The sequence below is a fragment of the Bombyx mori genome, chromosome 4 (assembly GCF_030269925.1).
Source record: "Bombyx mori chromosome 4, ASM3026992v2".
Taxonomy (NCBI): Eukaryota; Metazoa; Arthropoda; class Insecta; order Lepidoptera; family Bombycidae; genus Bombyx; species Bombyx mori.
The window spans coordinates 1,155,984-1,181,361 of record NC_085110.1 but is presented as its reverse complement, the minus strand read 5'-3'; the positions used below and the strand labels follow the sequence as shown (position 1 = coordinate 1,181,361).

At 42.1% G+C, this 25,378-nt stretch overlaps 1 protein-coding gene across 4 annotated transcripts in view; it reads left to right on the top strand.

The window, feature by feature from the left end:
* LOC101746914 (uncharacterized) overlaps positions 1–25,378 on the top strand; it is a 58,763-nt gene that overhangs the window by 14,754 nt on the left and 18,631 nt on the right. For 2 of the 4 annotated variants that reach the window (XM_062677137.1, XM_062677140.1), the window contains 24 exons: positions 49–195; positions 722–934; positions 1,235–1,290; positions 1,963–2,095; positions 2,518–2,655; positions 3,107–3,236; positions 3,726–3,871; positions 4,364–4,500; positions 5,277–5,407; positions 5,955–6,090; positions 7,221–7,338; positions 8,054–8,170; positions 9,135–9,266; positions 10,191–10,269; positions 12,092–12,222; positions 12,603–12,760; positions 13,260–13,442; positions 14,507–14,664; positions 16,222–16,348; positions 16,761–16,921; positions 17,434–17,580; positions 18,447–18,588; positions 18,951–19,086; positions 24,704–24,903. In XM_062677137.1, the coding sequence (XP_062533121.1) occupies positions 49–195; positions 722–934; positions 1,235–1,290; positions 1,963–2,095; positions 2,518–2,655; positions 3,107–3,236; positions 3,726–3,871; positions 4,364–4,500; positions 5,277–5,407; positions 5,955–6,090; positions 7,221–7,338; positions 8,054–8,170; positions 9,135–9,266; positions 10,191–10,269; positions 12,092–12,222; positions 12,603–12,760; positions 13,260–13,442; positions 14,507–14,664; positions 16,222–16,348; positions 16,761–16,921; positions 17,434–17,580; positions 18,447–18,588; positions 18,951–19,086; positions 24,704–24,903 (3,356 nt within the window). The remainder of the gene's footprint in view (positions 1–48; positions 196–721; positions 935–1,234; positions 1,291–1,962; positions 2,096–2,517; positions 2,656–3,106; positions 3,237–3,725; positions 3,872–4,363; positions 4,501–5,276; positions 5,408–5,954; positions 6,091–7,220; positions 7,339–8,053; positions 8,171–9,134; positions 9,267–10,190; positions 10,270–12,091; positions 12,223–12,602; positions 12,761–13,259; positions 13,443–14,506; positions 14,665–16,221; positions 16,349–16,760; positions 16,922–17,433; positions 17,581–18,446; positions 18,589–18,950; positions 19,087–24,703; positions 24,904–25,378) is intronic. The other 2 variants (XM_062677138.1, XM_062677139.1) reach the window with 2 other exon arrangements.

The following is a 25,378-nucleotide window of genomic DNA, read 5'->3' as shown; positions in this document are numbered from 1 at the left end:
TCATCGTCACCAATGAATAACCAACGATTAGGAAACCTTAATTTTCAGACTAGAATTCTGCGGGATCTTTCAAATCAGTTCCTGTCTGAGTTAGCTAAGAAGACGGAAACGATACATTATATTCCCGGTGATGCTATCATCAAGAGATCCTCAAAGAAGTCTTCCATCATTTACATCACTTATGGAGATGTTGAGGTTTGTTTTTTTGATGGCTTTTTCAAATATATCTTTATTCTGAGCGAATATGGCTACCGTCGTCTAAAGAGAACGCTAAGTCAGAGATAGGAGCTTAGCGCAGGGGAGTCGTTTAGTGGGTAGGCCTGTATCATTTTCGACTACCGGTCCCCCCTATCCCATGCGCCCCCTAAGAGTGGGAACATCGTACGTGGTTCGATCGCCGGTCCGAATTAAAAAAAGGTCCCGCCCAACGCCAAGTGCTATTTTAGATTCTCATTTTAACAAAAATGCGCAAAATTGCTGCAGAAGCATGTAAGTCATTGATTATATACGGATCTCACTGTGAAAGGGTTGACGTCGCGTGGATACGCTGCGAGAATAGTTGTGCAATGGCGGTGTGACGCCAGGCATGTGTCAGGAATCATCCGTCTATCAACCCATATCGCATTTGAATTAAGTCGGACGTGTTATCGTCAAGTTATTGTAATCAATTACTTTCCTCAATTATACTCAGCGGTTAAAATCGCACAGCACGATCCGACAGATGGTTACGGCGGAGGACGACAGCACGGCCGTGCTCCGCATGACGCGCGGCACCGTGCTGGGCCCGTGCGCGCTGTGCGTGCCCGCCCCGCTCGAGGTGCGCGCCGCCACCTTCTGCACCGCGCACGTGCTCAGCGTCGCCGACCTGTGGAGGACGGCGGCCAAGTACGGCCGGACCGACGAGCAGACGACGATCCTGTGGGCCGCAGTTAAGGTCAGTAAACCTAATTCTACCAAAGATTCCAACGTTGCCTCGAGACGTTTTATACAACGGCAGATCCAGGGGGGGGTCGTGAAGGTCATGACCCCCGCCCCCCGGCGTGGTTCCAAGACTTAGGTGGACCACTAATTGAACATAATGATTTTTACCTGTAGCTATTGTTATCAAAATTAAATTATAAGTTTTTGACTTTACCACGACTATGTGACCCCCTCCTGGCGTCAAAGCTGGTTCCGCCCTTAGTTTTATGTGCCTCATAAATGAAATTAATTCTGAATTCGAATATATTTTTAGGAGCATTTGGAGCGAGTGAAGTTTCATTATTTATCGAAAATACCAGAAGCCGTGAAGTGAGTTGTCATCGTGTCTTCTGAATTCATTTTTTCATTTCTTTGTACCAAATGGTTTTAGTGGAGGGACGAACGGATGGACTCCGAACTTGTCTTTGTATAAAATTTATACTTTATTGATTGCTGTTGCGTTCTTCTAAGGAAGTTTTTACATTTAGCTTTTATATTAGCATTAAGTGTAATATAATGGTCTCTCAGTAAAGTAGAACTTGACAAGCTCTGCTGTTGCTGTTCTTAAAAGTTGTAATAAATTATGAAATGTTGTTGGAAAAATTAAAATTGCCCTCAAACTGGAATCAATGAATTAAAGCTGGAATAAACAGAATTCTCCTAGTGGTGGTCGATCTCCATGATGATATAATAGTACTATAATAGTAGGCTTGCGCATTACCGTCGATGATCGCAGACTAACGCACAACGTGACAGCCGCTACCCATCTTGAAGCATGGAGTTGAAGCCTCAGTAGTGACGTGTAAGATCTCTTCCACTCCACTCTTCAAACCAGAACTTCGGACTAGTTTACGGCAGATAGTGGCAGGACGGTGCGGGTTCAGTACATGCGCACTGACAAAAGTAACTGCCCATTTTTGCTTAAATTCCTGATCCACGGGAAGACACGACATTGCGCCATTGTAGACCGCACCAAAATATCACAGATTTTAATTTTTTTAGGCACCAGAGTAGCCTACTATATTTCAAAAAATGTCTAATGGCTCTAAGGCAAGCGAGGGATCGGAACGGGAATCTTATATTAGCGGAAAGCCACGTCATGTTGGAGATCGCTGGTTGTTACATCATGAGGAATGTTGGTTTTACTAATTTGTATTTCTGTAGTAGTTTTATCAATCACGCTCATGTCAGCCCGACCGTATTTGGCAAAAGTATATTTGCACCCGGTGTGCACACTAAAAAACTATGTTCACTTCAGAAGCATGTTTGTTTTTCTGACCCTTCTTTTTGGTACAACCGAATTTCGGTCAACGTTAAGTCCTTATTTCGTATAAAATTGTTGATCCTGAAGAAGACATGCGAGCTTCTCAAGGCACATCTGATTTCTATCGCTCGTGGATATCAGCAATGCCGAAGTCTGCCTGTGCGAAGCCACTTTTCGACCCTCATTTGAAGAAGTATTCGTGGGGTTACGGTAAACTAAAACACTATTTACTTACTCGTTCGTTACTTTGCATGGAAGTAGCTGTTGGTCAAATGTGCCGAGACACTTTTCAGCATGGTGACGCGTCTCTCACCGACGAAGCCGACGCCATTTGTCTCCGCTCCACGTTCCCCTGCATCATGCAGCCAAACTCCTCTCTCCTGTTGGTCTGGAACTTTTTCGTATCCTTTGTAATAGTGGCGGTCTGTTTTGTAAGTCTATATAATATTTATAAAAAGTTATAGTTTGTGAAATCGTTTGCATAATATAATTATTCATAGCATTGACTTGACTCTGCGGGATTTATATACACAATATTTCTTGAACGTTTACGTTACTGTCCTCATCACTACATTATTGAATTACGTGAGGATTTGAACTCACGGTCCACCTGGTGTTCAGTGGGCACTGAAGCCGGTAGACCTCACAAACTGATGGCCGTCGCCATGAAACATGGGGTGCTCTAAGCTGGCGGATTTGGTTGAGATTCAAGGCCATCCGCTGGATGTAAGCAGTACAGGACCGATCTTTGTGACGAGGCTTGGGAGAGGCCTATGTCCAGCAGTGGAAGTTTATGGGTTGATAGAATAGGATTGAATAGGTTAGAATAGGTGTCTAAGGGTTGCAGTTTGCATGAATAGTGAGTTGAATGTTTGTTTGTAGACACACCCGTACTACTTGGTATTCAAGAAGACGGTCCCGTTGGAGTTTAGGTTCTTCGACTACGTGATCTCAATTATATATGCGCTGGACATAGTGGTGCATCTCTCCACCGGAGCCAACGTAGAGGAAGGTTGATAATTTAAATGCTCTCTTCAAGAATTTGTATAGGGGTATTAATTAATTTGTCCGAAATTTTAAGGTTATTTTAGCTACATTAGAATACATTATTTATAATAGAGACTAGTGGACCGTGTGACGAATGTATGTGTTATATAATAATGTGTTTTAAGCCTGAAATAGCTCCCTATCTCCCCCGTGAGTGTGGTCAGATAACTAAGGGATTCGCTGGAAAAATGCCAAAGCATCGTCAATACCCCATGTCTTCTCTTGGGTATCGTAAAAAGCAAATAAAGCGATTGGGGGGAATGAGCATCAGTGTCCTCTGAGTATTATACCAGCGTTCTACTATACTGGTGGCCGAGCGTACCGCAAGTAACAACATACTACCATACTACTAACATACTACTATTCTGTGAAACAACCACGCCAGTACAGGTTTGAAGGGCGGAGCAGCGCTGGACACTAGTAATGTTAAATTTGCTCTTTTCAATTATTTTAGGAGTTCCAATAACATTCTCGCAAACGTCCTCGCAGCATATGAGGAGTCGTTGGTTTGTCCTCGACGTCGTTGGGACTGTGCCGATCTTCGAATTCATTGGTGAAGGTTATTTCGCCGGAATGAATAAGCTGTTGAGGCTGCCTAAGGTTCTACCTTAGTGTGTATAATTCAAATAAAGCAGTGTATACCATTCTGAACTTGAGATCCATGGCAATTGTAGCACATTAATATATATATACATATATAAATGAATTGCTGTTCGTTAGTCTCGCTAAAACTTGAGAACGGCTGGACTGATTTGGCTAATTTTGGTCATGAATTATTTGTGGGAGTCCAGAGAAGGTTTAAAAGGTAGATAAATATGAAAATGCTTGGAATTATATAAAAATAAAAATAAATGTTTTTCCTTTGATGTGCCCCCTGTCGGACGGATTCCTTTTGTTTTTTTTACTTTTTTTTTTATACAAAAGTTTAGATCTTTTATTTATCGATTGAGGCACTACGAAGTATGCCGGGTCAGCTAGTACTTATTATAAATAGCTTAGTGAGATCTTATGATATTCACGCCTCATTCTTCCGCCCCGCCCTGGTATATCTCGGGTGCAATTTGCTTATCATTGTTCTCGGTCGCTGTTCAGGTGTTCCGAATACTGAAGAGAATTGAGGAGACGTGCGTGTACCGAAGCAATGTGTTAAGATTCCTCTCGTACACCCTCCTGCTGGTGATCGCCTGCTACATGATCACGGCGCTGCAGCAGGCCTTCATGTGCTTCCAGTGCGTGTCTTAGTATAGTGATGTAATAAATATTCGCTGATTTAATTCCACTATAGGACATATTTTGGTGTTGACATTAGAGCAGATATTTAATATCAGCTCAGGACGGACTTCACGTCACTAATCACTAGAGCCCTTAGGTAGATCGGTGAGGACGTCGTCGACTTCTTGCAGACAAGTGTCGGGCTCTTCATTATACTGTGTTTACAACTCGCATACCATCCAAACTGTAAACCGTATTAAAAAAAAGAAAATATTTGAGAAAAAACAAAAAAAAAAGCCCGCTGAGTTTGTTTCGCCGGTTCTTCTCAGGACTGTGGCTTTTTTTGGAACCGGTGGTAGAGTTAACATTGTTATTTATATTTTGACATTCAACAAGTGTGTCATACTGACATCTAAGTTGAAATAAATGATTTTGGATTTGAATATTTCCTATGCGGCATCAAGCCTTGCGAATTTGGAACGTGCCAAGTCACACTTCGGAACATGGCAAGCCTAGATTGAGGCAAGCCTTACTTTAGAGTTTACTGGTGGTAGGACCTCTTGTGAGTTCGCGCGGGTAGGTACCACCACCCTGCCTATTTCTGCCGTGAAGCAGTAATGTGTTTCGGTTTGAAGGGCGGGGAAGCCGTTGTAACTATACTGATATCTCAAGGTGGGTGGCGCATTTACGTCGTAGATGTCTATGGGATCCAATAATCAACACAAGGTAGGCTGTGAGCTCGTCCATCCATCTAAGCAATAAATAAAAAGGTCTACGAACTCTCGTTTCCAAGGTTCGAGTACTGTCAAGTGTCCAACTTCACGCACCGCCCGTACTGGGAGCACAAGCCGCTGGACGACGCCATGGTGGAGAGCAGACTGAGCTTCGGTCTCTACTGGGCGATATCCATGATCACGTTTACTTGTGAGCGCTTACATGATTTGGTAGCCGCGCCTGTGTGTGTGTGTGAGAGAGATAGAGATAGAGAGACGGCCAGCACGTAACTGTATGCATTGTGTATGTACAGTTCGATGAATTGCAATAAAAGTTTAACTGATATCGGTCACCGTATTACCATTCTCGGGAATCCGTAATTATCAAGATATGTTTACATGTATGATACAAGTTCCGAAAAATAACATTCGGACCGTCGGTCTACCGAGCAACTCCACCCGCTCGGTGGAAGATCTTCACTATTCCGTTTCCACGCAATGGGTGACCCCGATATGATATCAACATGCAGCTTTCAGTTTGAACAGCGCCCCTAGCGGCAAACGGAGGCAAACGTGCCAATTCCATAAAAAATTGAGTTAACTTTTACGCTATCGAGAACGTTAAAAAACTCGCACTAAGCTCACTGTTTCCATTAAAATAAAAAATACTATTGTTATTTTAAATAATTTAAATTTCGCTTTTAAATTGAAAATTGCTATTAAATAGATAAATATAGATTTTATTCGTATTGCGCCAGGTCACATGCCGATCTGGGGCGCAGATAACTTCAACAATGTGATATACACGATGTTGCTACTCGAAATGTGTATAGTGCTGCGAATTTTCATGGAGGCTGTCTATTCTGCCACCATCATGGTCACCAGCGCACTACGGTACGACTGTTTCTATATACATACATACATACATACATACATACATATATACATACGCCCGCCACCGGAGTAGAGTTCATCCATACTACCTGGAGCCACTGCGGTCATCCACAGTGCGCTTCCAGAGGTCTTTTTTGCCACGTACCATCCGGCTATGGAATGAGCTCCCCTCCACGGTGTTTCCCGAGCGCTATGACATGTCCTTCTTCAAACGAGGCTTGTGGAGAGTATTAAGCGGTAGGCAGCGGCTTGGCTCTGCCCCTGGCATTACTGAAGTCCATGGGCGACGGTAACCACTCACCATCAGGTGGGCCGTATGCCCGTCTGCCTACAAAGGCAATAAAAAAAAATAAAAAAAAACATATAACACAATATGTAATGGGTGTTGGTGTACAAGTCTGTAAGACATAAAAAGGGGCCGCTTTAATGTGAAAAGAAAACGTGGTGCGAGTATTAGGAGGATTAGAGACGAAGGATACTAAACACTAATCATACCAACACTTACTGGTACCTATTTCTACCATAGAGAGTAGATAACTGTATACGACAAGCATTGCTCAAAATAAACAAAACAAAGAAATAGTATACATCTAAGCAATAAATAAATAAAAATAGTATAATAACTTTAGATTGATTGGTAAGAAAATGTCATGAAGTCAAATGTGCAAAAGCTATAAGATGATGATATGTGCATTTTCAATGCAAAAGTAAAAACAATGGTAGTTACCAATGGTAGTTAAAATGGGTCATTTTGGTATCCATTTTGGTATGTTTAGTGTTAAATACTTGTAAAGCCGCAATGAAATGTAGAGACAGCGGGCTAGCAGCCGCCATTACTCGAGAACTTAGGTCTTGGGTGCTGTGATTAATTGTCTTGCATTGCGCGTCATACAAATATATAATAAAATGCATTAGCGTATGGATAAGATATAGGACTAGGTAGAGACTTAGACCTCATGCCTCATTGGTGTCGATGTTGTCTGTGGGCTTCGGTAACCACTTAACACCAGGTAGCTAATACTTAAAATTATAATCGTTCATCTCATTGTGAGTTAAATCACAAGTGCCGGTCAGAATGTTCCTTATTTGTTGAGCTGAACTTTCCAACACAGCCTCTATTACAATTTCAGAGAAGACTACGACGCTTGTATCGAGAATGTCAAGAATTTCCTGATCAGGAAACAAATGGATCCCGTATTAAGACAGAGATTCATCACTTACCTCCAGCTCTGCTGGTATACTGATAAGGTAATCACTACCTAGTGTAAAACAAAGTCGCTTTCTCTGTCCCTATATCCCTATGTATGCTTAAATCTTTAAAACTACGCATTGATGCGGTTTTTTTTTATAGATAGAGTGATTGAAGAGGAAGGTTTATATGTATAATAACATCCATTAAGTAAATAGTGGAGAAACCAATAATAAATTACAGTTTCCGAAGCGAAGCGAGGGCGGGTCGCAAGTAAAAATATAAACAAAATAGTCGTTGAAAGGTAGTTAGTATTCTCTTTGATGCAGATTGGAAGCTCTCATGAACGTATGTCGGGTTGCAGAGAGACTGTTTGAACTCGTCGTGGCCTAAAGGATAAGACATCCGGTGCATTTGTATGTAGCGATGCACCGGTGTTCGAATCCCGCAAGCGGGTACCAATCTACTGAAATACGTACTTAACGAATGTTCACGATTGACTTCCACGGTGAAGGAATAGCATCGTGTAATGAAAATCAAACCCGCAAAATTATAATTTACGTAATTACTAGTGGTAGGACCTCTTGTGAGTCCCACGGGCAGGTACCACCACACTACCTATTTCTGCCCTGAAGCAGTAATGCGTTTCAGTTTGAGGTCCTACCAGTAATTAAGTGGCGGCATTTACGTTATAGATGTTTGATGTGGGTCGTGAACTCGTCCACCCATCTAGGCAATTAAAAAAAGGGTGATAATGACGTGACCCTCGCGCAGGCCTATTCGATGACGAACAAGAAGAGTTCAATATTCTACGACCTGCCCGCGCACGTGTACCGCGACATAGTGACGCGCCAGCGCAGCAAGTACATCGAGCGGATACCCTTCGTGCAGGTGACGCGGCCTTGCACTGGGCGAGGGTTCTCACCACAGACTAGCCTTACAGATTATTGCTTCTGTTGATTATTCACACAATGCGCCATATATCCGTAGTTAAAATGAAGTAGCACAAAAGCCGGTCTGATACTTAACGGCGATCTTTTCTAGGCGATCGTAAAAAATATTATACATCAATGAAAAAAATGTGAGCCGTCACGGGACGCCTGGCAGATGTGAAACATCGACATTATTTTGTAAAAGTAATATGCAGAAAAGAACAGATTGTGATAGGAACTAAATATGTCATAATGATAAAATAAAATATTGCGAAAAAATAATTTGTTTTCAAGTAACACACAGGTTATGTGTAGTGTAGTAAACAACACTGTATACACTACGGAGTATACACTATACGTATCCGAGCTCAGTGTAGCAAGAGAGATGGCTTAACGCCGGATCGAGTGGGAGAGAATCGCACAGTCGATTGCGCATGGCGACGCGTCGCCACGGCATGCGTCGCCACGCCAGAAATCGGTTTTACGTGCGGCTATAGATGTTTCACATGAAAAAGTGTTGTAATACTATGTACATCGTTATATTTCCATTTTACTCGCATCGATTCCCAAATAAATATCACACGTCAACACAATATAGGGAGAGAGAGAGAGACAGTATTCTTGTAATGTACTGTAATGTACATCAACAAAAGAAACAATGCGAAACATTAAATACAAAAAAAGTAGAAACTAATTACACGCGGTGTACCAATCAATTATAATATATAAACATACATACACATACATATACACAATGTAACGTAATATTATTAACTGTAAGGTAACTAATTAATATTAATTTATATAATTAATAACTATTACTTATTACCTGTTATCGATATATTTGCTACTTAGTTATTTTTCTTTTAATAATTTTGAGAAGTCAGAATACATTATATAAGATGATCTTAAAACGTTTTCAGTTTATCCACGGGGAAGATCTATGTGATCTGTCATCAAAGGCCAAACTCTTTTACACGTCTCCAAACGAGATCCTACTGAACACCGGAGACATTACAAATGAAATGTACGTCATTAAGCAAGGGATCTGTGAGGTGCGGGAACTGTTCTTAAACTAGCTGACCCGGCAGACTTCGTAGTGCCTCAATCGATAAATAGAAGACCTAAACTTTTGTATAAAATAAACTTAAAACAAACAAAAGGAATCCGTCCGACGGGGGACACATCAAAGGAAAAACAAAATTGTTATTTTTATTTAATTCCGAGCATTTTCATATTTATCTACCTTTTAAACCTTCTTTAGACTTTCACAAATAATTGAAGACCAAAATTAGCCAAATCGGTCCAGCCGGTCTCGAGTTTTAGCGAGACTAACGAACAGCAAATAATTTTTATATATAGTCTTAAATAACGGTTACGACTAATAGGAATGTTTTATACATAAAGTATTTAGTAACATTTTGAAGTCGTCGTGGCTTAAAGGATAAAACGTCCGGTGCATTCGTGTTGAGCGATGCACCGGGGTTCGAATCCCGCAGGCGGGTACCAATTTTTTTAATGAAATACGTACTCCACAAATGTTCACGATTGACTTCCACGGTGAAGGAATAACATCGTGTAATAAAAATCAAACACGCAAAATTATAATTTGCGTAATTACTAGTGGTAGGACCTCTTGTGAGTTCGCGCGGGTAGGTACCACCAACCCGCCTATTTCTGCAATGAAGCAGTAATTCCTTTCGGTTTGAAGGGCGGGACAGCCGTTGTAACTATATTGAGACCTTACAACTTATATATCAAGGTGGGTGGCGCATTTACGTTGTAGATGTATATGGGCTCCAGTAACCACTTAACACCAGGTGGGCTGTGAACTCGTCCACACATCTTTCACATTATATTTTTGAATGTTACAGTTGAAAGTAATTTATCAACACTTCACAAAAAAGTATACTTGTTACTTAAGAAAATTTAAAATAAAGATGGCAACAGAGAGATACAATTATATTTGTATTGTTTAGGTGTATTGTCCGATCACGAAGCGCGTCGTCAAGGCGATAGGACCGAAAAGCCATTTTGGTGTGCTCACCTGCATTTTACGTACGTCATTATTCTTTTAATGCTCTTTCAAGGCTTTTATGAGATACATAACAAAGGGAATTAATGAAACAACAGTCAATGGACAGCACTGGAGACAGTAAGTTCCGTCGTACCGGCGCATGCGGCAGATTATGCCGCATCGGCGGGTTCGCACCTACCAACCTACTAACAGAGTTAAAGATTAGTCATTACCACCGCACAGATACTAATAGACATGGGTCTACCCCGTGGTCATCCAACATGACCGGCTCAACGCTAGATGCATCCAGCGTATTCCCGCGACTCCCTTTGAGAAGTCGGTCCACCGTATGAGAGGCCTACCCAGAACACGCCGTTTCACTCACTCAAAGCTTCTGAACCCTAACGTCCAATTGTGGTGCGCCCCACGTGCCCTGCGCTGTTCGTTCCACCGCCTGATCCTACGGTCTATGTAGACCCAGGACTAACGGCGATTTCGTATGGTTCACTAGTTACTATACACGTCTAAAAGTTTGACCTTATAGTTAGACCTCACAGTTAGACGTCTAGTTCACAGTGTTCTGGTTCAAAAGGACTTGGAACATCAGCTTGGTACAATACTTTACATCTCGTCGGAAATGCTAGCTAAGAACTTGATTGCTTCGAATTATTTTCCTCCATTTTTATAAAACTTCTCTGTCGGTATTGTGCGAAAGCGTCAAGCTGGTAGCATCACCGTATCTATATCTGCCGCGAAACATTCGTGCGATCACGATGAAGCAGAGGATACTCACATTAGTATAGCCTGGTCACTCTCTCATGTGGCTATAGTTAATCCTATAAAAAATAACATTTTCTTGCCTCGACACGTGCGCCACCTGAAGTACGTTGTTCGTATTGTATGTATAATAGCATTTGTACTACTGCAGTATGAAGTTTCATCAAAATCCGTCCGAAACTTTTCCTCATATATAACAAATTCATTATCCATCTTTATTAGCTTTCGCAGCTATAACATTAGTTGGAATAGAATTTAAATATCGGTTAGACTTTCATATTATCTCAAGGCCACATTCACATCGTGGTGTCCATGGACTATGGAAAATTTCGATGATATATTAGTCACCATTAATAATTTAAGTACAAACTTAGATCATGCACCTTACGAACATGGACGTTCATGAATTGAATCTATTTGGTCTTCTTGGGTCGTTCATATAAACACTATATTAAACCGTTAAATAGTGTGAGGTTTCGAGAGTGGTCAATAAAACACTGACTATAATTGTATGTTGATTCGCCTCAGCAACCGCGGTGGATCGCTGCACGTTAACCACTGACTATGTTGCTCATCTATATATGAATACGTGAAGCAAAAACTTTGTATCCCTTTTTACGAAAATTGCGCGGACGGAGGAGTATGAATTTTTCCACACTTATAGAGAATATAGAGAAGAAGTGTACAATGCTAATATTTTTTTAAATAATGCATAAAAGATACATTAAATCAATAAAGAAACCATTACACACACTACATACCATGTATTTGACGCACACATGCATGCATACTATTTATTGTCAAACTTTTGTTCTTGACGTCTGTGGTCAAATTGAGAATACATTAAATATTGTTTGTCTTTATTAATATTTTTTATAGCGTAGCCTTGGCGAAATTTGTGATTATAGAAGTATAAAATACAATCATAATAGTGTACAAACTTATTATACAATTCCAATTAATCATAGTCGAATTTCGACTACTGCGGGACCTCTAGTTACTATAAATGCATAGTAAGCTAAGCGGGGCGGGGTGTCATTCCCCTACAGTAGTTTTGATTATGAATCTGTTTATCTATTAATTTAGACTTGCCAGCGTTTTACACAGTGAAGGCGGTAACACACGTTCAGATGTTTTCTGTGGCGAGAAAACAGCTGCTGCGGACACTGGAGATGCCCAAAGTCAAAGATGCTATAGAATATGCCAAAAGAACGCCCGTGAGTCTTACGATTGTGGAACTTACGTTACTATTATGACGAATTTTCAATAGGAGACTTGTACCGGAACTGGTCTGCGATTGCAGAATTAAGTAGTATGCTCCTTTCTATCTCGGAGAAACACAAGACATTACACATTATGCATATTTATACTAATGTTTGTTCAGTGTTCGAAATTTGACTACATTGACACTTTGGTACCTTAGGGCTTGTCAATTGTTACTAAGCAATGGAAAGAAAAAAAACGCTTTTGACATACAGAGGGGAAAACGCAATGAACTATTTCGCCGAACATTGCCGATTAAAAGATGAATTTAAAAATTTTATTTTCAACCTTGTCTACCATATCTACTCGTTCACCTCTTTTTGTTATCAATCAGGAATACCATCGCCTTCTCCGGCATCGCGAACCCTTCCTATCGTACTCACCGCCCGATCCGATCCCCAACATGGAAAGGTTCCTCCTGCCGAGGAAGCACCTGCCGGACACGGCATTCTTGCAGCCCTTCGATAGGCTTGGCTTTTTATCGGTACTAAGGTGAGAAGTTTCATTTTGGACGCTAAAAAGAGCTGCTAAAAGGGAGTACTTGTCTGTAGCATGACAAAGGCTTGAGCGATATTGATACAATAATTAAATTATACAGTTAAAGGAAGTATGTTTGAAAACCCCACCCAGCTGTTTGTAGATCCTCAGCCTTACAATAGATATAATGCATGACTTGCTTACATTTACATTACATTAAATTATGTTTTTTTTTACACTAGCAACTTTTCTTGATACTTGATTTTCAGTGGCTGACACTTTTTCCGTAAAAGTACTAAAGCTATTTCACCCTTCAAACCGAAATGCTTCACAGGAACTAGTAGGTTGGTACTTGCAGTTCGCCTGATATCCAGTATACGCAGGTCGTGACGTTGGGATAATATGGATTGTGGGATGATATACTAGAGAAACGCCACAGAGACAACAGCCGCTGGACTATTACCAAGCGTCAACAAAATGCATTTTTGACAATGACAGAACAATTGATCGGCAGATACATATTTCCTCGGTTCACGATCCGGCCGGACGGTCGCTACCTGACGGTGTACGAGTGCGTCCGCGCCCTGTGCGCGCTCGCCTCCTCCATGGTGTTCCCCAACTACACGTACCTGGTGCTGCAGTGGCCCAGTCTGTACCACGTGTCCGTCATACTAGACGCGACTGCTTATTTTGATGTGTACGTCTTATGCTTATTGTCTAATGTCTTACAGTTTATCACTCGACCTGGGCCTCGAATCAATCCGGAAACATATGAAGTCAGCGTCGGAAAGATACTTCGATAAGGCTATGCGTCATGATAATCGCCTTATCGTTGCAGCCGCTGACTATTCCCCGAATCCTGGGCTGGGCTGTGAGCTCGTCCACCCATATAAGGAATAAAAAAATCTAACACCGGATCGGAAACGCGACCCACTGAGAAGTTACGGCATGAAACTCAGTGGGCTGTGTCTGTGGATTAATTTACTCGCAATTTACGAGCCCTTCGTCACAAGGATGACCGGAAAACGCAATTCGATGAAATGATAGAAATACAGAGTTATCCGAGAGGTTCTTTTAAATAGTAATGTTGTACAAATATGAAATTATCGTGTTATGTTTCCAGTTTTTTTGTGGTACCTTACTATTAAACAGAGAGTCGACAAGTTGAAGTGGCAGTGGGCTGGACATATTTTCCAAGGAACCAACGTTCCTCAAGACGGGTCTTAGAGCGGAGACGGCGCACAGGCAAACGTAACTAGAAACTGTGGACTAATGATGTTGATGCTAAACAAATTTCATTAGAGACCTTTCCGCTGTCCTACCGCTTATAAAATAATTGAACTTGAAGTACCAAATAGTACTCACTTAACTTGCTTTGATGAACGAATGAGATTAAGCTCTTAAATCGGTACCATGACCCATGGAGATCACAACTTTAACCACACTCCCACTTCATCATGAGGTCGAAATATCATTAGCATTGTATAACATGTCCAACCTACAAACCCTACAAGTAATTATGCGAATTTATACAATTTTCGAGTTCTATTCTTATTACACGTTGGTATTCATTGGTCGTGGAAGTCGATCGTGAACACGTGTTAAACACGTGTTGGTTTTGGTAGTAGCCGTGTAATGTGACCCCGATGTAGTGTGATCCATATACGTACCCCGGCCATCCATGAGACAACGGGCAATCAACAAATAGGATAGCATCTGTAAGACTTGCCAATATTTAACCTTCGAATTTCTCCCGCAAAGTCTTCAACGGATGCTAGTGGGTTATTTCAACGAGCACGGCGTCCTGGTCTACCACCCGGCCAGTACTGCGGCTCATTATTTGAAAGGAGCCTTCATCGTGGACGTCATTGCTTGTCTCCAACTCGAAAATTTGGAGTCGAGCACCAAGGAGTCTTTCGGTTAGTTGCTGACATACGGGACGCCATAGGATCTGGTCCCCGTAACTGAACAGGGTCAATTATTAGCCTTAACCAAACTGAAAGCTATGTTAATTTACTAAACTAAGTATACAAAACTTGTAGTCTCCCTTTGTAACAATAAATCTTAGTAACATATTTCGTGTTAAACTAAACCAATAAAAAAAGGTTATTTTTGCTTAATCATTATTTGGAGGTACATAATTATATTATATGAGCACGTCGTACGTTTTTTGAAGATGCAATGAACACTGCTATGCAATGCACACAATACACACTTCGCAAGTTGTTCGCAACATATACCGAAATTTAAAAAAAACTAGTGTTTTCATTCGAACAGTGCTTTTTCACACTGCTCTAATTTCATTTAAAATTACCTTAAATAAAATCGTTCTACGAGTGATTTGTTGCGGCCATAAGTGGGCTTTATGCAATGGTTCATATAGGATGCTCGAAAGTATTGATTGTAGGAAATTTTTTGCTGTGTATTTCACTTTAAGGAGATCTGCCTTAACAAACAACGCGGGCTGTGTCTTTTCCATACATACGTATTTCCCTAATTGTCTATGGACTAAAGCATTTTATGTTAAATGAGCTTAAAGCACTCCTAGTATTAAATGGTTACTAGAATTAAAACTGTTACAACTTGTATGCGGTATGCAGAAACGAGGCCGAAGACTCAATGAAACGGCTGTGCCGTACTGGGAATCAAAGTGATTTAAACCCCTATTTGAACCCCTATTTTCCCTACCTATTTGCTGGTGGCCTAGGAGGCTATTACGCCCGGACGGGTAGGTGAGATCACGGGCGTAACCTGAGAGAATTAGCTAATACCAGCCCGAGCGAGAGCAGTGCTTCCCAGCATCTACCACCGGGTTAAAATCGCGACCCACTGAGACGATTTGGGCGAGAAACTCAGTGGGTTAAAATAAGTGTGTGGTACCCATAACACAGGTAATCATAATTTGGGGCCGAATGGCCGCGGGTGATTTGTTCCCAGTCATTATTATTATTAATTATTTTAGTTATATTAATAATTATTATTAACTATTACTGATGGTAGGACGTGTTGTGAGTTCGCACGGGTAGGTACCACCATCCTGCCTATTTCTGCCGTGAAGCAGTAATGCGTTTTGGCAAACCGAAACGCATTACTGCTTCACAGCAGAAATAGGCAGGGTGGTGGTACCTACCCGTGCGGACTTACATGAGGTCCTACCACCAGTAAGATTACCAGTTACGTTGTAGATGTCTATGGGTTCCAGTAACCACTTAGCACCAGGTGGGCTGCGAGCTCGTCCACACATCTAGGCAATAAAAAAAAGTACTCTTTTTAACATATCGCTTAAATAAAGATATGTAACAGTGGATAGGGACCTAATATAGGTGTGAGGAATACATTCTATCGCTAGCATACACACACAACCGCATCACTGACCACCCCTATAGTCACGGGCGCTTGTGTTCTCATCGATATGAATGCAATGCCTAGGCTAGAAGGCTAGGGCATTTTGTTTGTGAGCCTAATTTTATTTTCAGGCGACATGTACCGCGTGACGCACATGACTCAGATCTTGATGCTCAATCGTTTGATTCAGTTGTACCGCATCCCCAGCGCCATGGTCCTGCTCAAGAAATACATCGAACGCAGAGATATTATGATCGTGTACGTTGTCATGATTTGCCTGAAGTCGAGAGCTTTTGTGTATCGGATATATAAATCAGCTGACTATAACGCAAACTTATGAAGTCAACGTTGCCTGGTTATATTTTTTACTGGTGGTAGGACCTCTTGTGAGTGCGCACGGGTAGGTACCACCACTCTGCCTATTTCTGCCGTGAAGCAGTAAATGCGTCTTGGTTTTAAGGGTGGGGCAGCCGTTGTAACTGTAATTAAGACCTTAGAACTTATATCTCAAGGTGGGTGGGGCATTTATTTTGTAGATGTCTATGGGCTCCAGTAACCACTAAACACAAGGTGGGCTGTGAGCTCGTCCACACGCATAAGCAATAAAAAATAAATAAATAAAAATATTTAGGGATAATCGGTTGCAGTCAAAGAGAGCATCTCCTTACAGGTTGAAGGCCACGCCGATATTCTTGGCGACATTAAACGTTCTCACGTGTCTGATGGTTTTCTACTCTGTGGACGTTTACTACTCGTTGGGAGAGAAGGGCTGGCTGATAGTGCCGACCCGGGACCGCGGCGGCTCTTGGCTGCATCTATTCGAGAATGCATGTGAGCGTTGTGTGCTTCGTGCCTAAAGTGCTTAAGGACTTTTTTTTATTGCTTAGATGGTTGGACGAGCGCACAGCCCACCTGGTGTTAAGTGGTTACTGAAGCTCATAGACATCTACGACGTAAATGCGCCACCCATCTTGAGATATCAGTTCTAAGGTCTCAGTATAGTCACAACGGCTGCCCCGCCCTTCAAACCGAAACGTATTACTGCTTCACGGCAGAATAGGCAGGGCGGTGGTACCTACCCGCGCGAACTCAAAAAAGGTCCAACCTCCAACAATTTCGCAAATTATAATTTTGCGGGTTTTCGTTTTTTATTACACGATGTTATTCCATCACCGTGAAAGTCAATCGTGAATATTTGTGGAGTGCGTATTTCATTAGAAAAATTTGTACTCGCCTGGGATTCGAACACCGGTGCATCGCTCAACATGAACGCACCGAACGTCTTATCCTTTAGGCCACGACGACTTAGTTACTTTAACAAATTAACGTAGCTATCTTCTTAGTTCGTTACAATATGACGGCGACTCCTTGGAACATACATCTCTCCTGCTACTTCTGGGTCGTGTACGAGGCCACCAGCACCGGGTACAACTCATTGCATCCAAGCAACTTGGAACTGATGTGGGTGCTGTTCATCGGGATGGTGTTTTGTTAGTACTTATAGCGTACTAGACCGAACAAGCTTGCGAACGCCTCGTTACCCCATAACCGGAATGCTTCCCTCCTAAATACTTGAAGTAGAGGATCACCTGTTTTGTATAAAACTGTCTATCTTATCAGGCCGGGACACGTGAATGCTTCGCTACAGAAATAGGCAAGAAGGCGATTCACACCCGTGCGCCTTGCAATACAAAACTATTGTTACGCGCTGGGGTTCCGGATAAATAAAATTCCACCGAAGTATAAACTAAAAACTGTATTCAACACTTGGAACACTTAAAATACTCCAAAAACACTTTAAAATTCTCAATTCGCTCCTTCCGCTTCGAGTAGTTCCGATTACTAACTGATTGCGTGCCATCTCTGCAACGCTTTTATAGCCGATACCACATTCATAGAATTATCGATAATATTCCACACATCTCTAGTATTCTGTTTCCGATATCTGACAATAGATGGCGTTGTACTTCTCGAGCGTTCTAAGTGCTACTAGATCCTTCGATATTCGTTCGACTACTCGGTGATAGATGGCGTAGCACTATAATCGACCAAAAGATTCTTACATAGCTTTGGTTCAACTCTGACTATTGCTAATTGTGTAAAGTTGTTGAGGCTACTGCGCACCCCCTACCGTGACCCTCCTCAGGGAGTCGACTACCACTGTACCGACTTGCGTCACCGTCGGGTGGAGCGGCTCGGAACATTACACACATTAGTGTTTATTCATATATACAGATCACGATTACGATTAAGGTTTTTGTTACATTTATATTCGCCGAAATGCGTATCCGAGTCTGACGAGCTCATTGACACTGTCAATCACGGCCGACGAGATAAAAGACCATTTATAACGCAGGTGCGATGATAACTACGTATTTCTCCGTACGCATTATAAGCGTGCGAGCGAACGTGAACCAGGCGCTGGCCTCATTCCAGGAGCACATGAGGGACATGGTCGTCTACATGAGACGCGAGAAATTGGATCCGGCATTAACGAAGTAAGAGATAGTTCAGAAACGATTTAAAAAGGCACATCTGATTTTTCGGGCTTACTTTATATTAATGTAAGAAGTTAGATAGCAAATCTATACTTAATATATAAATCTACAGTGGTTTTTACGAATGATCCGTTATAACTACTGAACCGTGCATCCGATTGACTTGAAACTTGGTATCCATGTAGAAAATACATGTACTTAATGAATAGGCTAATATTTATATAAGTGTTGGACTCCCTACACCAGTTATGGGGGCGTTAATGATGAGAGTCTTTGTGGGGGTGAGATATAATAATGTTAGTTTTAAATGCCCAGCGAAGCAAACGGGTACCAGCAGCTAGTTATTATTATAAATGTTTTAGAGAAGTGTTGGACTATTACGAATACAATTGGGATAAGATGAGGGGGATCGATTATATGAGTTTGCTGAAACTGTGCGATCAGATCACGCTACGCACCGATGCCACTTTACACATTTTTGGGCCCCCCTTTGCTAAGGTACCCGCTTCTTATATTTGGTAATATCTTTTGAGAGCTTCAGTAACTATAAAGAGACACAATTTTCGAAAACGTTCCATTATTGATCTCAGCGTGCGCTGGTCGTGGGATTTTTCTACCTTTCGAACCTTTAGGTTTGTCCGTTAGTTATTTTACCATTTTGTAAGGAAATCGTTTGGCTCATACCCAAAACTAAAACTTATCTATGAATAAGGCTAATAGTGTGATTAGATTACTGCATCCACGTTGTAAACATACTGAGAAGCGATGAATAGTGACGAATATTTGCGAAAATAAGACGGTACTTTTAATATTATGTATAAGGGAGCAGCTACAAACGATCCCTGGTCAAATTAGAACCTACTTTTATTTTTAAGCTATTGCATAGCTTTTATCGCGGGCCTTGAGCGCGGCTTACTGTAATCATGAAATTCTGTAACGAAAAAAACCTTACACCCCTCACTCCGCCTACCATGTAGTTCAACACATTCACACGTTGCACTTGTGTAGTGTTTGTGAATAAGCGCGTGGCGTGACGTCACACTGCATGAGCATCATGAAAAGTCTGCCCAACTCTCTCTCACGCGGTCTAGCTTATGTAGCGTGCAACATTCGGTTGCACTCGGGCGTCATCGGTCGCGATCGGAGTTCCCGAACGCGCAGGTGTCCCGTGACGTCACACTGCGAGATTCGCGCGCGTCGATTTAAGTGATTTGTAAAAACGTATTATAATTTAGTTTTAATTGATGTCTTGTAGTGCCTAGCGACTTGTTTACTCTTTTTACTTTATAATAGAACATTGTACACATATTATATTATTATATTGTTAAAATTGGTGTGTTTGACTTTTATGTGTTCGGAGCATCCCGAAAATACGAATAACAAACCACAGTGGTGACCCCGACGTGATTCAGTGTACAAGTTATAAATATATTAAATCGTTGTATTAACAAGTGATGACTTCAAATAGCGGCAAGATGGACAGTACGAGTGAGGTTTGTCGTGTTGGTGTAAAAGTCCCGCCATTTTGGCCTAACGAGCCCGCGTTGTGGTTCGTACAATTGGAAGGACAATTCGCGCTTTCAAATATCACGGTTGATGCGACAAAATTTTACCACGTCTTGGCAAATCTAGATTATAAATACGTGTGTGAAGTTAAAGACATTATAACTAATCCGCCAACGGAAAACAAATACGAGAAGATAAAAACGGAGTTGATTTCGCGGTTATCTGCGTCCCAAGAACAACGAGTGAGACAGCTTCTTACACATGAAGAGTTGGGTGACAGAAAACCGTCACAATTCCTGCGACACTTACGAAATCTAGCTGGATCAGATGTACCTGACGAGTTCGTTCGGTCATTATGGACGAGTCGTTTACCTAGTCACGTACAAGCGATTATAGCAGCGCAAGTCGATCTCCCTCTAGACTCAGTCGCTCAAATTGTTGACAAAATTCATGAGATTACCATCCAACCTCACAATCAAGTGGCTGCAACGTCTACGGCAGTTCCCACAACCGAAGTTTCTTCTTCTACGTTTACTATGGAACAACTGACACGCCGCATTGATGATCTCGCAAAGAAGATGGATGAGCTGTCGGCTATTTCCCATTCGCGCTCGAGAACTCGAGCACAGTCCCCGCGCTGGCGTCAACGATCCCGAAGCCGCTCCAGCGTAGATACAAGGCTCTGCTGGTACCATCGACGTTTTGGTAACAAATCTACGAAGTGCCGGGAGCCGTGTTCCTTCAGAGAGGGAAACGAAACAAGCAGTCAGTGAAGACGGCGACTCCTGACTGCGGTAGTGTGACAGCTGGCCGTGTTTTTGTAACCGATCGTAAGACAAAAGTGCAATATTTAGTTGACACCGGTTCAGACTTATGTGTTTACCCGTATAAGTGCGTACAAAATCGACAATGTGTGAAAACAGACTATAAACTGTATGCAGCAAACGGTTCAACCATAAACACGTTCGGTTGGATAAACATTTCTTTAGATTTTGGACTTAGACGTGCATTCTTTTGGCGTTTCGTTATAGCGGACGTCGGCAAGCCTATTATAGGCATAGATTTTTTGTCGCATTATAACTTATTAGTAGATGCTAGACATCACCGTTTGATAGACAATATAACGTCGCTCAGTGCTCACGCTCAGCCTGCGTCAACCGATTTGTATCAAATTAAGTCTGTTGCAGGTACTTCACGCTATCATGATTTGCTTTCTCAGTTCCCGGACATCACTCGTCCGGCTGGGGACCTGTCTAAGCGTAAAATTAAACATAATACGTTTCACCACATCCGTACCACTCCAGGGCCACCAGTATTCAGTCGTCCTCGTCGTCTAGCACCGGATCGACTCCGAATAGCCACCCGTGAGTTCGAGGATATGGTAAGAGCAGGTATTGCAGTAAGATCAGACAGTCCATGGTCATCGCCATTACACTTAGTTCCGAAGAAAAATAATGAGTGGCGCGTGTGTGGCGACTATCGGGCATTAAATGCACGTACAATACCTGACCGATACCCGGTCCGACATATAGGTGACTTTTCACATAACCTATTTGGGTGTACCGTCTTCAGCAAAATCGATTTGATCCGAGCTTATAATCAATTATCGGTAAACCCAGCAGATATAGCGAAAACAGCTGTTACGACTCCTTTCGGATTATTTGAATTTCCGTTTATGAGCTTTGGTCTTTGCAACGCAGCTCAAACATTTCAACGCTTCATGGATGAAATCTTGAGAGACCTTGACTTTTGTTATCCTTATATCGATGATATTTTAATAGGGAGCCAGAACGAGACATTGCACCTGGAACATCTGAAGAAAGTATTTCAACGTCTCCAGGACCACGGCGTTGTTATTAATGTTTCGAAATGCGTGTTTGGTGAGCCCCAGGTAGATTTTTTAGGCTACGCCGTATCATCTTCGGGCACCAGACCGCTTCTTCAGAAAGTGGAGGCGATCCAGAACTTCCCGCAGCCGAAAACTATTAAAGAATTACGAAGATTTCTGGGTATGGTTAATTTCTATAGACGTTTCATGCCTAAAGCTGCAAATATCCAAGCTCCGCTCCATAATGTTTTATCCGGCCCAGCTTTAAAACCCCGTACGCCTATTACCTGGTCAGCTGAACTGCTGGAAGCCTTTATCGCTTGTAAGAAAAGTTTAGCTGAAGCGACATTGCTAGCTCATCCTAACCCATCGGCAGCTTTGATACTCTGTACGGATGCTTCTGATAATGCAATCGGTGCCGTACTACAGCAAAAGACAGATGAAGGACAGCAACCACTCGGATTCTTTTCAAAAAAATTGAATAAAGCTCAAAGAAAGTATAGCCCATTCGATAGAGAGTTGTTAGCTATCTATGAAGCAGTAAAGCACTTTAGACATATGGTGGAAGGCAGAGTTTTCACTGTGCTTACAGATCACAAACCAATAGTCTCAGCATTCAAAAAAGCATCAGAAAACTGTTCTCCGCGGCAATTTCGCTATTTTGATTTTGTGTCACAATTTACAACCGATGTACGACATATTTCAGGAGACGATAACGTAGTGGCAGACGCTCTTTCCCGCACAGAAGCAATTACGAGTGAGCTTGATATGCATGCTTTAGCATCTTCGCAAAAAGACGACCAAGAACTTCAAAAACTGCTAGAATGCGGCTCTTCACTTGACCTGCAGAAAATCAACATTTCTGGTTCGGGTGAGAGCTTATATTGTGATACTCGTAGCCCTTCTCCTCGACTTTATCTGACGTCACAGTTTCGTAAACAAGCGTTCGATAATATTCACGGGTTGAGTCATCCAGGAGTAAAAGCTACTGTAAGATTGATGACACAGAAATATGTCTGGCCTAGCATTAAGAAGGACTGCAGCAACTGGGTACGCACATGTCTCCCATGCCAGCGCGCAAAAATCACACGGCATATACAGTCTCCGGTACATGCGTTTATTCCTCCATCTAATAGATTTAGTCACGTTCATATAGATCTCATTGGGCCACTGCCAGCTTCACACGATTTCAAATACTGTCTTACAGTAGTGGACAGGTTTACACGTTGGCCAGAGGTTATGCCGCTCTATGATATCAAAGCTGAGACAGTGGCAAGAGCTTTCGTTACGGGCTGGATATCACGTTTTGGCTGCCCAGAGAAAATTACGACGGACAGAGGTAAACAGTTCGATGCACATTTGTTTAAAGAACTTTCTAGATTAACAGGAACCCATCATATTCAAACAACAGCGTACCATCCAGCCGCAAATGGTATGGTCGAAAGATTCCACCGCCAGCTCAAATCGGCAATTATGTGCCACGAGAACGATGAATGGTATGAGGTTCTACCTTGGGTACTTCTTGGAATACGTTCGGCATGGAAGGAAGATGTTGGTTCGTCATCTGCAGAGTTGGTGTATGGAGAGCCCCTACGATTACCGGGTACATTTTTCAACACCTCGCCCACAGAAGTCGTAGACCACAATGATTTTCTTTCCCGTTTAAGAGCCTACATCCGAAAGATCAAACCAACGCCTGTGATACATCATGGTACTTCTCCAGTTTTCATAAGTAAACAGTTATCATCTTCAAATCAAGTTTTTCTCCGCCAAGACGCTATTAGAAAACCTCTGCAGCCGCCATACACAGGACCCTATACGGTACTAGAACGTCGAGATAAATATTACAAATTAGACATCAAAGGAAAGCCTGCCACGGTGTCATTAGACAGATTGAAGCCGGCGTACATCTTAAGCGACTCGGAATCTCACTTTGCTGATTCATCTCCAAGCATTTCACGTTCAGTGCAAAGAACGAAATCTGGACGTCAAGTACGCTTTCCCGATTTTTATCGACCGTAACGGTCTCCGGGGGGGCTGATGTAGCGTGCAACATTCGGTTGCACTCGGGCGTCATCGGTCGCGATCGGAGTTCCCGAACGCGCAGGTGTCCCGTGACGTCACACTGCGAGATTCGCGCGCGTCGATTTAAGTGATTTGTAAAAACGTATTATAATTTAGTTTTAATTGATGTCTTGTAGTGCCTAGCGACTTGTTTACTCTTTTTACTTTATAATAGAACATTGTACACATATTATATTATTATATTGTTAAAATTGGTGTGTTTGACTTTTATGTGTTCGGAGCATCCCGAGAATACGAATAACAAACCACACTTATGAGTGTGAAGGGGACAGTTAATGTTTTGCTTTTATTAATGTTTAATATAGCGTGGTTTTGTTTTATTATTGTTTTAATATTAAATGATCATTGTCTAATTATAATTGCATAAGTTGATAAAAAATGTTATGCAATAGCTTTACCGCGGCAGCTTTTTTTTTTATTGCTTAGATGGGTGGACGAGCTCACAGCCCACCTGGTGTTAAGTGGTTACTGGAGCCCATGGACATCTAAAACGCAAATGCGCCACCCACCTTGAGATATAAGTTCTAAGGTCTCAGTATAGCTACAACGGCTGCCCCACCCTTCAAACCGAAACGCATTACTGCTTCACGGCAGAAATAGGCAGGGTGGTGGTTCCCTCCCGCGCGGACTCACAAAAGGTCGTACCACCAGTTCAAACTATGAACGGGTAAAAATCAATTGAAAGACTCACTCCAGTGTCGGATTCTGTCCCACTGCGACCTGTCCCTCCTGCGGATCATGGGGCGGGCAGTTCGCAGCGTGCACTTCCTGAGAGGCACGAGGATCATCGAGGCCAACGACGTGATTGCCGATATGTACATCCTGGACTACGGAGATGTGGACATGATAGAAATCAGGGGGTCCATGAGTAATGTCGTCAATTTGCCGAAAGGAAGGTAAATTGTGTTATTACGTGTAGCGAATAATGAACGGCTCTTTTAATTTTGACGTGACAACGTCTTATAATTCGATGGAGCCGGCTGCACGCACGAAAAAACATGGCTCATGCGGCGATACCTCGCTCTGAGGCGTTCCACATAAGGCTTGAAGTACAAGCGAAAGCGCGCACCGAGCGACAAAGAGGCAAAATCGTCCTCCGCGTTTGGTAGCGTTCGACATCTGTCTCTCTCCTACTTGAGTGAGCGATGCATCTGCGTGGACAGCTGCTATACAATACTACAAATACGTTTACATGTTTTCGTCAAATATGAAGTTCAGTGAAAAGTGAATGTGGTGTCAATTGTTTATAGCAACGATAATTGCGATAATTGAAAAATGAAACCATTCCATCAGTATCTTCTTATGACGTTGTCACGTTCAACTACCGTCAGTAACCAGACTTTACAGACGACCGTTTTTTTTTATTCAGAT